At 56.5% G+C, this 13,476-nt stretch overlaps 1 protein-coding gene across 1 annotated transcript; it reads right to left on the bottom strand.

Annotated features, from left to right (window-relative positions):
- Positions 1-141: 141 nt before the first annotated feature.
- Positions 142-12,657, bottom strand: LOC149767807 (uncharacterized). The gene is made up of 3 exons (XM_089930391.1): positions 11,278-12,657; positions 10,525-11,196; positions 142-153 (listed from the first exon to the last, which is right to left on the bottom strand). Exons 1-3 carry the CDS (start codon positions 12,649-12,651, stop codon positions 142-144), a joined length of 2,058 nt encoding a protein of 685 aa, XP_089786517.1. The 5' UTR covers positions 12,652-12,657.
- Between the last annotated feature and the right edge of the window lie 819 nt (positions 12,658-13,476).

The following is a 13,476-nucleotide window of genomic DNA, read 5'->3' as shown; positions in this document are numbered from 1 at the left end:
TATCCTCTACATCAAAGTATTATATGGACGTACAAATTCGAGAAATTGTTGAGTACCCAGACAGGTCACTGTTCAAAATATTTGTTAATCAAATTCAGCTGATAATGACATTATATATTATCATCCGAGCATACACACAAATTAATGCACAATCTGCAAACATCGATGAGTTCGATTACATTTACAGTATAGGAACAATAAATTATTCTGGATCCTTAGCAAGAAGCAACCACCAATAGAAAAAAAAATTAAAGATTTGCTGAAATTAAATCCGAATGAATTTCATGTATGATAAAAAAAAATAAATATGGTTTTCATCATTATTCTCTAGCATCATCTTTCTTGCTATTACAATAGTGATTAATATTTTGAATATCAGGTAATTTGATTTCGGTGTTATCGTGTTGTAACAATAACTTTCTAAAAAAAACGTGCATTTTAAAGAACATTTTTCATAGGAGATAAAATTTATGTGTAAAGCAACTTTAAAAGCTATAGCCATTGAAGTGCAGCGAAAATTAATAGTGATAATTTTTGGTGTAGCTAATGCGGGAAAAATGATTAGCCTCTAATGCCATGGTAAAATTATAGCATTTTCTCTTCTTTGCCTCTTTTTTGTCAAAAAAAATTATACTCATGGTATCAAATTAAAGTAACAATTATCTTTCAAAGGTTTTGAAGGTACCAATTGAATGTAATCATTATGGATGAAATTGGTGTTGCAAACTTTATTATATTCGGTACATTGGCTCAACAACTAATTGGTGTTCCAGCTCTGAATCTTACAACAGATGTAAGATCCAATAGATTCGCTCTTCCTTCTATTATTTAGAAAATTTGTAATATTGTTGACAAAATTTAGCACTAACAATGTCAATTTCAAGATGACAAAAATTATTCAATCGGATGAGCCGCAATTAGCCAATTTATGCCAAAGTTCTCGTATTGGCCCTTTTTCGGCAAATTTTTCCAATCTGTCCTATCAACTCCAAAAAAAAAACATGTGAGTACTGAACTTTTTTTTTTTGTAAGAAGACACCTGCAGAAACATCCTCGGCAATAATTTCTTACCCTAAATTTTTATTGAAAAAATATATAGTAAAAATCAATCATATTTTTAATAATATGCGCAGACCTACTCCAAAAAGATCATGTATGAGTTGCCCTCGGTACTCTGAGGTATTTTATTTTTGATTTTATTGGGTGCATCCGTACAAGTTTGGTATGATCCATCCGCCTTAGCAGCAAAAAAAATAATTATGCAAAAGGTAAAGCAACTTTAGATAAAAATATTTCATTATCATTATTTTTTTAATCTTCTCTTTCTTATTATCCAGCTCAAGCATAGAAGCCAAGAGAGACAAGATATTAAATAATCATAAGTTTTATTTATTTCTACCTAACTGCTATTTTTTAAAATTTTAATCTATACATATATATATATGTATATATATGTGTATATATATAGATATGTATATGTATATATATGTGTATATATATATATATGTATATGTATATATATGCGTATATATATATGCACACGCACATATACATATATATATATACACACACATATACATATATAAATACATATGTATATGTATATATATATATATGTATATACATATATATATTGTTACGGAGGAACTTAGCCACCATGCCCCACGTGACCGGCACGCGCGCCCAGGAAGACTACGGCAGCCCCTTGATCCAGCAATCCGACCCCGAGTCGGACATCTTCGTCTCCGCAGCCCGACCCCGAGTCGGCTGCCCCTTGATCCAGCAATCCGACCCCGAGTCGGACATCTTCGTCTCCGCAGCCCGACCCCGAGTCGGCTGCCCCTTGATCCAGCAATCCGACCCCGAGTCGGACATCTTCGTCTCCGCAGCCCGACCCCGAGTCGGACATCTCTCGACAACGACAGGCTATTCCCCAGAGGCACGCCGCAACCTCCTGCTCCACTACTCCCTGCAACGGTTGTATCTGGCGCTGCTCCACGATCCCCTGTAACAGCCGTACAAGGCGGAGCTCCACTACGCCCTGTCGCGGCCGTACCCAGCGCTGCCCCACGACGCCCTGTAACGGCCGTGTCAGTGGCAGCTCCATCGTGCCCCACGATGACGAACCCCCCTGAAAGATCCCCCAGCCTGGTATATATGCGGCTGGGGGGAGAAGGGGGGGTAAGCAAGAACTTCCAGAGCATTCTCCTACTTGCTACTATTATCTTTCCTTCTCCTCCAATCTCCTCTGACTTGATCGTCGGAGGGCCCCCACTACCCCAGTGGTGGTGCGAGGCTTGCTTGCAGGTTTCCCGGTGGAAAGTGGAGCGCAATCAACACCAACCAAGGCAACCCAAACGGAACCCCGTTCACACCGCTGTGCCAATCGTTCTCGGTTTGGACCACCAGCAACATTTGGCGCTAGAAGGAGGGGCCCGAATCTCAGAGCGATCGTAATGGCACGGCGAGGTGGTCGTGGAGCTTCCAATGCCTCCGGTCGCGGGGCCTCTCGCGCCTCTGGCCGGGAGGCCGCTGCGTCTCCAACACATTCTCAGCAACACTCCACCGTTCCACCTCCCATTCAGATGGTCGAAGCCGCTCAGTTCGACCAGTTAGCCCAGCAGGTTCGCACCCTCGCGGAGGCAGTGCAGAACCTGCAGGGTGTGATGTCTCGGGCGCCGCAGCGGGCCCAGGAGCCGCCGCTCCCTGAGCGCTCACCTGTCCTCCTCAACCCGCGCTCCTTCCTCTCCCATGGGGAGGAGCGCCGGCGCGAGGAAGATTCTCGAGCACGGTCCATTCTGCCGGGACCTTCCCATCGGAGCTGCGCGGGGTACGAGAGGCGGGCCCGGGCGCGTTCCCAGACCCCCCAGTCCTCAAGGAACCCGCGCTCCAGTCGGTCCCCCTCTCGGTGCTCCTTGTCTCCCACCCATCGGTCGCGCTCCCTGGACCGGCGGGTGGACGATCTCCACCGACAACTCCAGGTCCTGAAGGGCCACTCCAAAGATTCCTTCGCCGACTTGGAGATCTCCTCCCAGCCGGCGCTTGCCTCGAGGATCCTGCGGACCCCGAATCCGCCGGGGTTTAAAATGCCGGCGATCGAGCCCTATGACGGGGCGGCGGACCCGCGGGATCACGTCGAGAGTTTCAGGACCCTTATGCTCCTCCACGGAGCATCAGATCCTCTCCTCTGCAAGGCCTTCCCGGCGACCCTCCGTGGCCCGGCAAGGGCGTGGTTCGCCGGCTTGGAGGCTAACTCAATCCAGTCCTTCGACCAGTTTACTCGCCTCTTCATCACCCATTTCGCCGTCAGTAGCCGGCGGCGACTGGTCTCCGACTCCCTCTTTGATGTCCGGCAAAACGAGGGAGAAAGTTTGCGGGATTATCTTACCCGCTTCAACAAGGCTACGCTGGAAGTCTGGAACCTGAGCCAGGAAGTGGCTCTTTCAGCCCTGAAGCGTGGCTTCCGAAAGGGCAGACTCACCTTCTCCCTGGACAAACGCCTGCCGCGGAGCTTCCCGGAGCTGTTGTCCCGGGCGAACCAGTATGCGGACGCCGAGGAGGCGGCCGCCCACCGGAGCAAGGAGGCCGCCGAGATCCCTCCAAAGCTCGGGAAGAAAAGGCGAAAAGAGGCACGCCAGAGGAGGAGCCCGACGCCTCAACGTCGGCGCAGGAGCCTGTCGCCAGCGAGGAACCACGGCGCCCTACGCCCTCGTTCTCCGCCCCGACGTTTCAACCGGTACACTCCTCTCCTGACTCCCCGGGCCCAGATCCTCATGGAAATCAAGGGGCGGGAGGACCTCCCGGTCCCGAGACAGATGAAGAAGATTCCTGGGAGGAGGCCCTCTCGGGCGTACTGTGAGTACCACCGGGACCACGGCCACGACACCGAAGACTGCTTCCAGCTTCGGTACGAGATCGAGGCTCTCATCCGCCGAGGGCGTCTCGGTCGATATGTGAATGACCGACGTCCCCCCGCAGACCCGCGTCCGGCCGATCCGGCCCCTCAGGAGCCTCGGGAGCAGAATCGACCCGTCGCGGGCGTGATCCACACTATCACTGGGGGCTGCCCCCGGCCCGAGAGGAACGCAGGGGGCTCGACTGAAGCGTCAGGGACAGCCGTCGCGAAGAGGCAGAGGGTCGGTAATGTAATCACTTTTTGTGATGAAGATGTAAAGGGGGTTCAGACCCCCACGATGACGCCATGGTGATCTCCCTCACTATGGCAAACTATGATGTAAGGCGTGTTCTTGTGGATAGTGGAAGCTCAGTTGATATTTTGTTTTACGAGGCCTTCCAAAAGATGAGCTTGTCCAGACAATTGTTGCACAAAACATCCACCCCCCTCATAGGATTCACTGGTGACGCTATCTCGGCCGAAGGTGTCGTTGAGCTGCCTGTGACTGCGGGCGTTGCACCCGCAGAAGCCACGGTGCGGCTCGGGTTCTTGGTCGTCCGTGTTCCCTCGGCCTACAACGCTATCCTCGGACGACCCGGACTGAACGCCCTTCGCGCGGTGGTCTCTACGTACCACTTGCTCATGCGGTTCCCCACGGCGGCCGGGATTGGAGAGGTCCGAGGTGACCAACCGACCGCAAGGCAATGTTTTCTAGCAACTCTCAAAGGGAAGAAGCCCGTAGAAGCCTTAAGCGTCGAGTCCCTCGACGCCAGAGACGAGGTGGCCTTGCGGCACGGGGAGCCGGCCGAGGGTGTGATCGAAGTTCCCCTCGAGGAAGGTCGCCCGGACAGGACGATCCGGGTCGGCGCCAATCTCGACCTGGGAGCTCGGGCCCGGTTGGTGGAATTCCTCCGAGCCAATGTCGATGTGTTTGCCTGGTCGGCGGCCGATGTACCTGGGATTGACCCGGAGGTCATTTCTCACGCCCTCAACGTCGACCCGACCCACCGACCGGTAAAACAGAAGAAGAGACACTGTGCCCCGGATCGGATCCGAGTGGTCGACCAGGAGGTAGACAAACTCTTGGAGGCAGGATTCATAAGGGAGGTCAGCTACCCCGAATGGCTGGCAAATGTCGTACTTGTCCGGAAGGCGAGCGGAAAGTGGAGGATGTGCGTCGACTACACCGACCTGAACAAGGCATGCCCCAAGGATAGCTTTCCGCTTCCGCGGATAGACCAACTGGTCGACGTGACTTCCGGATATCAGCTGCTGTCTTTCATGGACGCCTTCTCCGGCTACAACCAGATAATGATGGCTCCACAGGACGAGGAGAAAACTGCCTTTATAACAGACCGGGGGCTGTACTGTTACAAGGTAATGCCCTTCGGTCTGAAGAATGCTGGCGCCACTTACCAACGCCTCGTCAACAAAATCTTCAAAGAGCAAATCGGCCGGAACATGGAGGTGTACGTGGACGATATGCTGGTGAAGAGCCGCCATGCAGACCAGCACATCGCGGATCTGGAGGAGACTTTCGCCACCTTGCGGAAGTTTCACATGAAGCTGAACCCAGCGAAGTGCGCCTTTGGCGCTTCGGCCGGGAGGTTCCTCGGTTTCATTGTCAACCAGCGGGGGATCGAAGCCAACCCGGACAAAATCAAGGCCATCCAAGATATGTCCCCTCCGACCAAAGTGAAGGAGGTTCGGGAGCTCGCTGGGAGGGTCGCCGCGCTCGGATGATTTGTGGCAAAATCGGCCGAACGCTGCCAACGTTTCTTCAAGATGTTGAAACGCCCGAAAGACTTCCTCTGGACGGCCGAATGTCAAGCAGCATTCGACCAGCTCAAGGAATACTTGGCGTCTCCTCCCCTGTTGTCCAAGCCGCAAGAAGGGGAGATGCTCTACCTCTATCTGGCGGTCTCCCCAACCGCAGTCAGTGCGGTACTGGTTCGGAAAGAGGCAAAGCTCCAGAAGCCTGTGTACTACATCAGCCGGGTCCTACGGGATGCCGAGACGCGGTATACGAAGGCTGAAAAGATCGCCTTCGCGCTGCTGACCGCGACCAGGAGGCTTCGCCCCTATTTCCAGGCCCATTCTGTCACCCTCTTGACCGATCAACCGCTGCGGCAGATCCTCAGTAATCCAGAGAATGCGGGACGGCTGGTGAAGTGGGCAATAGAACTTGGTGAGTTCGACATCCGCTACCAGCCCCGACCCGCCATCAAGGCCCAGGCGCTCGCGGATCTCCTCGCTGAGTGCACGGTGCAGGAGGCGGAACCTAGGTCGCCGGAAACACCCAGCTTCGACCTCCCGATTTGGACGCTTCACATCGATGGGTCGTCGAACCCCGAAGGTGGAGGGGCCGGGCTGGTCCTTACCAGTCCAGATGGAGTGATAGCCGAGTATGCCTTGAGGTTCGGATTTCCAGTGACCAACAACGAGGCGGAGTACGAGGCCCTAGTCACGGGACTCAAACTCACCAAGGAGCTCGGCATCCGGCGCCTGAAGGTCTTCACCGACTCCCAGCTGGTGGTCGGGCAGGTCCGTGGGGAGTTCGAAGCCCGGAACCCGACCATGCAGAATTACGTCCGGAAGGTGCAAGCACTCATTCCCGACCTCGGCAGTGTCGACATCCAGCAGGTCCCAAGAAGTGAAAATGCCAGGGCCGACAGGTTGTCCCGCTTAGTGAGCGCAGACGCGCACAACTTGTCGAGGGCGATCTACCTGGAGACCCTGGATGCCCCGAGCATCGGCGAGGCTGGAGCGGTGATGGCGATTGATCCGGAGCCGTCTTGGATGGACCCGCTTGTCGCCTACCTCGCCGAAGGGATCCTCCCTGAAGACGAAGATCAAGCTCGGCGACTTGTTATGAAGTCCGCCCACTACGTACTCTATGAAGGGAGGCTGTATCGGACCTCGTTCACCGCCCCCCTCTTAAAGTGCCTCCGCCCCTCGGAAGCGACCTACGTCCTCGGCGAAGTCCATGAAGGCGTTTGCGGATCACACTTGGGGGCTAGGTCCTTGGCGCACAAGATCATGAGGCAAGGCTATTATTGGCCTACCTTGTTGGAGGACTCAAAGGATCATGTACGGAAATGCGATGCCTGCCAGCGCCACGCCAACGTCCAGAGAGTCCCTTCTGTCCCCTTGGCACCAATCACTGCACCCTGGCCCTTCGCCCAGTGGGGAATGGATATCCTCGGACCATTCCCCGTCGCTTCAGCTCAGCGGAAATTTTTGATTGTTGCAATCGACTACTTCACCAAGTGGGTGGAGGCAGAGCCGCTGGCCACTATCACGGAGGCGCAAGTCCGGAAGTTCGTGAAGAAGAACATTATTGTCCGATTTGGGGTACCTCGGGTCCTCATCTCGGATAATGGTCGACAGTTCGACAACAAGCATTTCCGTGACTTCTGCGAGGAGTTTGGGATCGAGCATCGGTTCACATCTGTGTCGCATCCCCAAACCAACGGCGAGGCCGAGGTCACAAATCGGACAATCCTCCAAGGAATCAAAGCGCGGATCGGTCGGACGGGACAAGCTTGGGTCGAAGAACTCGAGAATGTCCTTTGGGCGTATCGGACCACGCATCGGACCCCTACCGGGGAGACGCCTTTCAGCCTAACCTATGGCACGGAAGCCATTGTCCCCGTGGAGCTCGGACTCCCCTCACCTCGGGTGGCCGCGCACCGACCCGAGGCCAATTCGGAGCAACTCCGAGGGAACCTGGATCTCTTGGAAGAAGTAAGGGAAATGGCGCAGGTTCGGATGGCGATGTATCAGCGGAGGGTGGCCCGATATTACAACTCCAAGGTCCGACCGAAGCTTTTCAGAATCGGAGATCTGGTGCTAAGACGAGCTAAAGCATCTCAACCTGCGGAAGGTGGGAAGCTAGCGCCAAATTGGGAAGGCCCGTATAGGGTTCGCTGGGTAAACCGACCTGGCTCCTACCAGTTGGAGGCCCTAGATGGTCGAGAAATTCCAAGGAGCTGGAATTCCGCTAACCTGCGGATGTATTACCAGTAGAACGACAATGCCAGAAAGACAGTTCAAAAATGTATAACACTTTTCATTTCAATAATTTCTGGTTACAATGGCGTGCTCGTGTGATTACAAGGAATTCCCAGAGGGGAATTAGGGCGTAAAGAAAGTAAAGAAGAGGTGGAGACTCCGAGGAGCTGAAGATCTGGGATCCCGAAACCTCCATCCGAAGCGGCTGCAATCCCGCCGGGAGTGGGTGCTTCCAACCGGAGGCGCCATCGGCGTCTCACGAAGAAGACGAAGAGCCGGCGCGGATGAAGAAGAACTGGACGAAGGAGAAGTCCACACTGCTCCTACCCAGAGGCGCCATCCACGCCTCACGAAAAAGACGAGGAGCCGCCGCAGACGAAGCTCCCGCTGCCTCCAGGGGAACGCCACCTCCAAGGGATATTCCGGTCCTCCCCAGTGTTAGGGGAGAGAAGGAATACATGGGAGAAGAGCATATGGAGGCGCGGTCCCGGATCAAGCGCCTGGTGCGGAGCTCAATCGGGAGGCCGAACTTCAAGGAGGGGAGACGTGATCCCGGATGAAACGCCTAGAGCGGAGTTCCGCCGGGGAGAACCTCCTTGTTGATCCCAGATGAAACGGCTAGTTGGCGGAAGTCGCGAAGGGCGCGTCTCCCATTCCTTCGGTAGGGGTCTCTCAACCATGCGCCGGAGAGGAGGCCCACGATCCATGGCAACCTGAACAGCTCCGGCTTGGCAGGCTCCATCGCACCTGCACCTATATTTATAGCCAAACTGCGGCCCCCCGGTCGTTCCGCTGCGGGTGGCTCCAATAAATGCGGGCGCATTGAATCCGGAGCCGATCCGGCTCTCGAGGCGTATCTCCCCGCGATTTCCTAAGCGTTATTCTCCTTAATCGCATTCTTTGTGCAGGACACTCCGGGTGGCCTGTACCCCTAGGTCCACATATCTCCGCTCGCGCCCAAGCCGCATCCGCCTCGAAGAACGCGCGTATCGCGGCCGCTTAACTGACACTCCTCGCAAGCAGCAACTGGCGATCCGATTTCCCAGGTAACCCCTCAATTAGCATTTAATGCCCATCTGGTGTTCCCCAGGCGACGCTTGGAGAGGAGGAGAAACACGATCGCAGCTGGCCACGGAGAAATCCCGTCGGGCGGCAAGCGACAGGCGCACGACCAGCGAGCGGAATTTCCCGAGGCTCGGCCCTCGGATGCCAGGCTAACCCGATGATCATCCCGGGAGCAGACTAGCCTGAAGCCCCGACCGGTCGCCTCGGCTTGCGCCAGCCTTGGCCGACCAACGAGCGGAATCTTCCGAGGCACGGCCCTCGGATGCCAGGCTAACCCGATGATCATCCCGGGAGCAGACTAGCCTGAAGCCCCGACCGGTCGCCTCGGCTTGCGCCAGCCTTGGCCGACCAACGAGCGGAATCTCCCGAGGCTCGGCCCTCGGATGCCAGGCTAACCCGATGATCATCCCGGGAGCAGACTAGCCTGAAGCCCCGACCGGTCGCCTCGGCTTGCGCCAGCCTTGGCCGACCAACGAGCGGAATTTCCTGAGGCCTGACAACCCTCAGATGCCAGGCTAATCCGATGATCATCCCGGGAGCAGACTAGCCTGAAGCCCCGACCGGTCGCCTCGGCTTGCGCCAGCCTTGGCCGACCAACGAGCGGAATCTCCCGAGGCACGGCCCTCGGATGCCAGGCTAACCCGATGATCATCCCGGGAGCAGACTAGCCTGAAGCTCCGACCGGTCGCCTCGGCTTGCGCCAGCCTTGGCCGACCAACGAGCGGAATTTCCTGAGGCCTAGCCCTCGGATGCCTGGCTTAGCGCCGGAAGAAGTTCCTGAGGCCTAACCCTCGGATGCCTGGCTTAGCGCCGGAAGAAGTTCCTGAGGCCTAACCCTCGGATGCCTGGCTTAGCGCCGGAAGAAGTTCCTGAGGCCTAACCCTCGGATGCCTGGCTTAGCGCCGGAAGAAGTTCCTGAGGCCTAACCCTCGGATGCCTGGCTTAGCGCCGGAAGAAGTTCTTGAAGCCAAACCCTCGGATGCCTGGCTTAGCGCCGGAAGAAGTTCCTGAGGCCTAACCCTCGGATGCCTGGCTTAGCACCGGAAGAAGTTCCTGAGGCCTAACCCTCGGATGCCTGGCTTAGCGCCGGAAGAATTTCCTGAGGCCTAACCCTCAGATACCTGGCCTAGCGCCAGAAGAATTTCAAGAGTCGGGAGTCAGCGAGACGCTACCAAGAGTTAAAAAGAAGAAGGACGAAAGTAAAATGAAGAAACTCTATTTGCATTAACTTTCATTGTTTCAGGGCCGAGACCCATACAACTTGGCAAAACGCCAACACACAAAGAAAAGAACGAAAATACAGAAGGTCAGCTTGGAGGAACCCCCGGGTCGGGAACGCCGGCCACGTCCGCAGGGGGTAGGGAGACGGTTGGAGAAGCAGCAGGCAATGGCGCCGGAGGGGAGTCGAGAAGGGAGATCCCACTCAGGTCAATTTCGGGGTACTTAGCCGACACCCTTGCCAGGCCTTCCTCGAAGCCTAAGACAAAGGAGTCGGACCCCGCGTCCGACATGTCACGGACGAACTCGTCAGACTGACGATAGGCCTGTACCGCCTCCGACATATCACGGGTGAACTCGACGGACTGACGATAAGCCTGTATCGCCTGACGCCCGATCTCCGCACTCTTCTCGGCCAGCGCCGCCTCTGCCCGCTCCATAATCTGAGCCTTCGCCTCCAAGACCTTCGCCACAATCCGGTCGTCCGCCTCGGAGGAGACCCTCAGCAGATCAGCCTGAGCCTCCTTGTGCTTCGCCTCGGCAGCAATGCGAGCAGCCTCAGCCTCCTCCAGGCGCGAATGAAGCTCCCGGTCGCTCGCGCGGGACTTCTCCAAGGCCGACTCCAATTCGCCCAGCTTGGCTTCAAGAGACCGGGTTCGGTTGCGGGCGTTGTCGGCTGACCGCTGGGCCTTCTCCCACCTCTCCCGGTAGTCGGCAGCCTTCCGGGATTGCTTCTCGGCCCGCTCCTCCGCCTTCTTGATCTCGCCCTCGAGACCCGAGGCAACCTTGAGTTGCTCTTGAGCCTCCAACAGTTGCTTCTCGAGGGTGACGAAGCCGAGTGCCCGCTCTTCGGCCACCCGGAGCCTCATCTCGAGGTCCCTGGTCGTCCTCCCCGCCGCAGCCTGACCTCCCTCCTCTACTGCCTTCAGTTGGCTCTCGGCCCTCGCCAGAAGCCTCGCCTGTTCCTCGTAGCACTCCTCCAGGCGGATCATGTACTGGGCGAGCTAAGAGATAGGAAAAACGGGGGCGTCAGGCAGGGATCAACAGAGCCTATAAATGATGAAAGCGACCGAAAGAACACTCACCGACATGAGACAGACGCAGCTGGCAGCCCCAACGTCAGGGACCCTCATCTCCCGGACCTGCCTGCGGTCCTTCTCCAGCAGTACCGTCTCGATGAGGCTTCGGGCGCCGGCGAAAGTGAAGGCCGACCCCGACTTCTCCCCGGAGTCGGACGGTGGTTCTGCAGCCTTACCCTTACCCATCGCATGGGGAAGAGTCATGCTGACCATGCTCGGGGCGGGGACCGCCCCTGGAATTGACAGGGTCCCGCTCGGCCGGAGCCTCGGCGCGTCCCTCCTCGTATCATCCGGAGCCGACCGAGTTGAAGGCTGGGCTGGGGACCGATCACGTCCGACCCGTCCATCTCGGGCACGCCCGGGTGATGCCTCCGGAGAAACGGTAGTCTCGGCGTCGGAGGGCTGATACAGCGTCAACTCCCGGTCCGCGCCCGCGGCGTCCCCCTGATCGGTGGGTCCGGACCCGTCTGTCGGAGTCGGAGTCGCCTGCCGGCGGGACTTCTTCGCCGGTGGGGCCCCGCTCGGAGGAGCTCGTTTCTTCCTCCGGACTGCTTCCAGTAGGGACGTCCTACCAACAGCCGTTGCCTTGTCCGACTGCATGACGTCGTCGATCTCTGCAAAAAGGACGAGGTGGTCGGAGGTTGAGAAACTGAAGGAAAGAACGAGACGAAAGAGGAGAAAAGAGCTAAAAAAAGGAATGGTGGCGGGCTCACGGTCAGTGGGGACCGAGCTCAGACCAACGTTCACCAAGGTATCCTCGGAAATAAGGCAAGCCACCGGGGGGAGCCGGCCCTCGGCAACCAACCCCTTCAAAACGGCGACGCCATCGGATTCCTCCCTCGACAACCTCGATAGGCCAATCGGGGACTTCATCGGCGTCTCCCAGGTAGCCCTGATTCCCCAAGAGGGATCTGCGTCAACGAAAAAGAAACGCTCCTTCCAGCCGTGAATGGAGGAAGGAGCCTCCTTGACGAGGCCGCACCCTCGCCGCGCCGCAAAGCACCACCACCCTTTGTCCTGGGGGTGGCCGCTCAGGCCGTAGCATTCCCAAAAGACATTCAGGGTGGTGGGAACCTCGTGCATGCGGCAGAGAACCTGGAAGGCCGTCAGGGCGCGCCATGAGTTCGGCACCAGTTGCGTCGGCGCCACTCTTAAACCCCGAAGCACCTGCACAACTAAGTCCGAGGGGGGAAAGCGAAACCCAGCCTGAAGAATGCCCTCATTGATGGCGACCTTCCCTGGAGGAGGATGGGACATCCTCTCCTCAGGCCCCGGGAGCGTAACATTGCAGGCCTCGGGAAGGTGGTATCGAGCCACGAACCTATCTAGGTCTTCAGCGACCAGCTCCGACTTAATGCGGTCTGCTCTCACTTCGCCCATCCCTAATGGCCAATGAATCTACGGTCAGGACGGGGTCAAGAAGGGGAAAAGGACCGGAACGACTGGAGTACCCTAATACAAAAGGAGAAAGTATGGAGAGCCTCAAATTGAAGAATGGGGCAACTCACCGGAAGAGAAGGAAGAACGGCTCCGAAAGCGTCAAAGGAGGAGCAAGCGAACAGTTCGACGGCAATGACGACAGCGCAAAGGAGAAACTCGAAGATGTCTGTAAAGAGAAAGGCGGACGGAGGAGAGCCCCCGGTTAAATAGGCGGAAAGGTGGGTGACGCCTCGGTGACGCCAGAGGACGCCTGGCTGCCAAAGGGTCGCTCGCGCCCCAAAGGCGAATCGACGCCATTAAGGAGGGATGTCCGCCGAAATCCTCAGACTGCCAGGTCAGCAACAACCGCCATACGCCATAAAGAAGGCGGGGAGCTCGAAGCGCGCGCGCCTCTCCGAGGGATGGCGGCAATCACGAAGCATCACTCCCTTCACCCGTTCCCCTTCTGGTTCCAGGCTCGGAAGTGGGGGGCTACTGTTACGGAGGAACTTAGCCACCATGCCCCACGTGACCGGCACGCGCGCCCAGAAAGACTACGGCAGCCCCTTGATCCAGCAATCCGACCCCGAGTCGGACATCTTCGTCTCCGCAGCCCGACCCCGAGTCGGCTGCCCCTTGATCCAGCAATCCGACCCCGAGTCGGACATCTTCGTCTCCGTAGCCCGACCCCGAGTCGGCTGCCCCTTGATCCAGCAATCCGACCCCGAGTCGGACATCTTCGTCTCCGCAGCTCGACCCCGAGTCGGACATCTCTCGACAACGACA

Source organism: Phoenix dactylifera, chromosome 4 (assembly GCF_051530095.1).
Source record: "Phoenix dactylifera cultivar Ajwa chromosome 4, Ajwa_hap1_PhDact_Kaust_v1.1, whole genome shotgun sequence".
Classification (NCBI taxonomy): domain Eukaryota; kingdom Viridiplantae; phylum Streptophyta; class Magnoliopsida; order Arecales; family Arecaceae; genus Phoenix; species Phoenix dactylifera.
The sequence above is the reverse complement of the archived record's forward strand: the minus strand, read 5'-3'. Positions and strand labels throughout refer to the sequence as shown.

Excerpts from the sequence above, each read along its gene's own strand:
- LOC149767807 (XM_089930391.1), bottom strand. The coding sequence starts at position 12,651 with ATGGGCGAAGTGAGAGCAGACCGCATTAAGTCGGAGCTGGTCGCTGAA. Across the intron at positions 11,197-11,277 it reads GCTGCGTCTGTCTCATGTCG|CTCGCCCAGTACATGATCCG; the intron begins GTGAGTGTTCTT and ends CCTATCTCTTAG.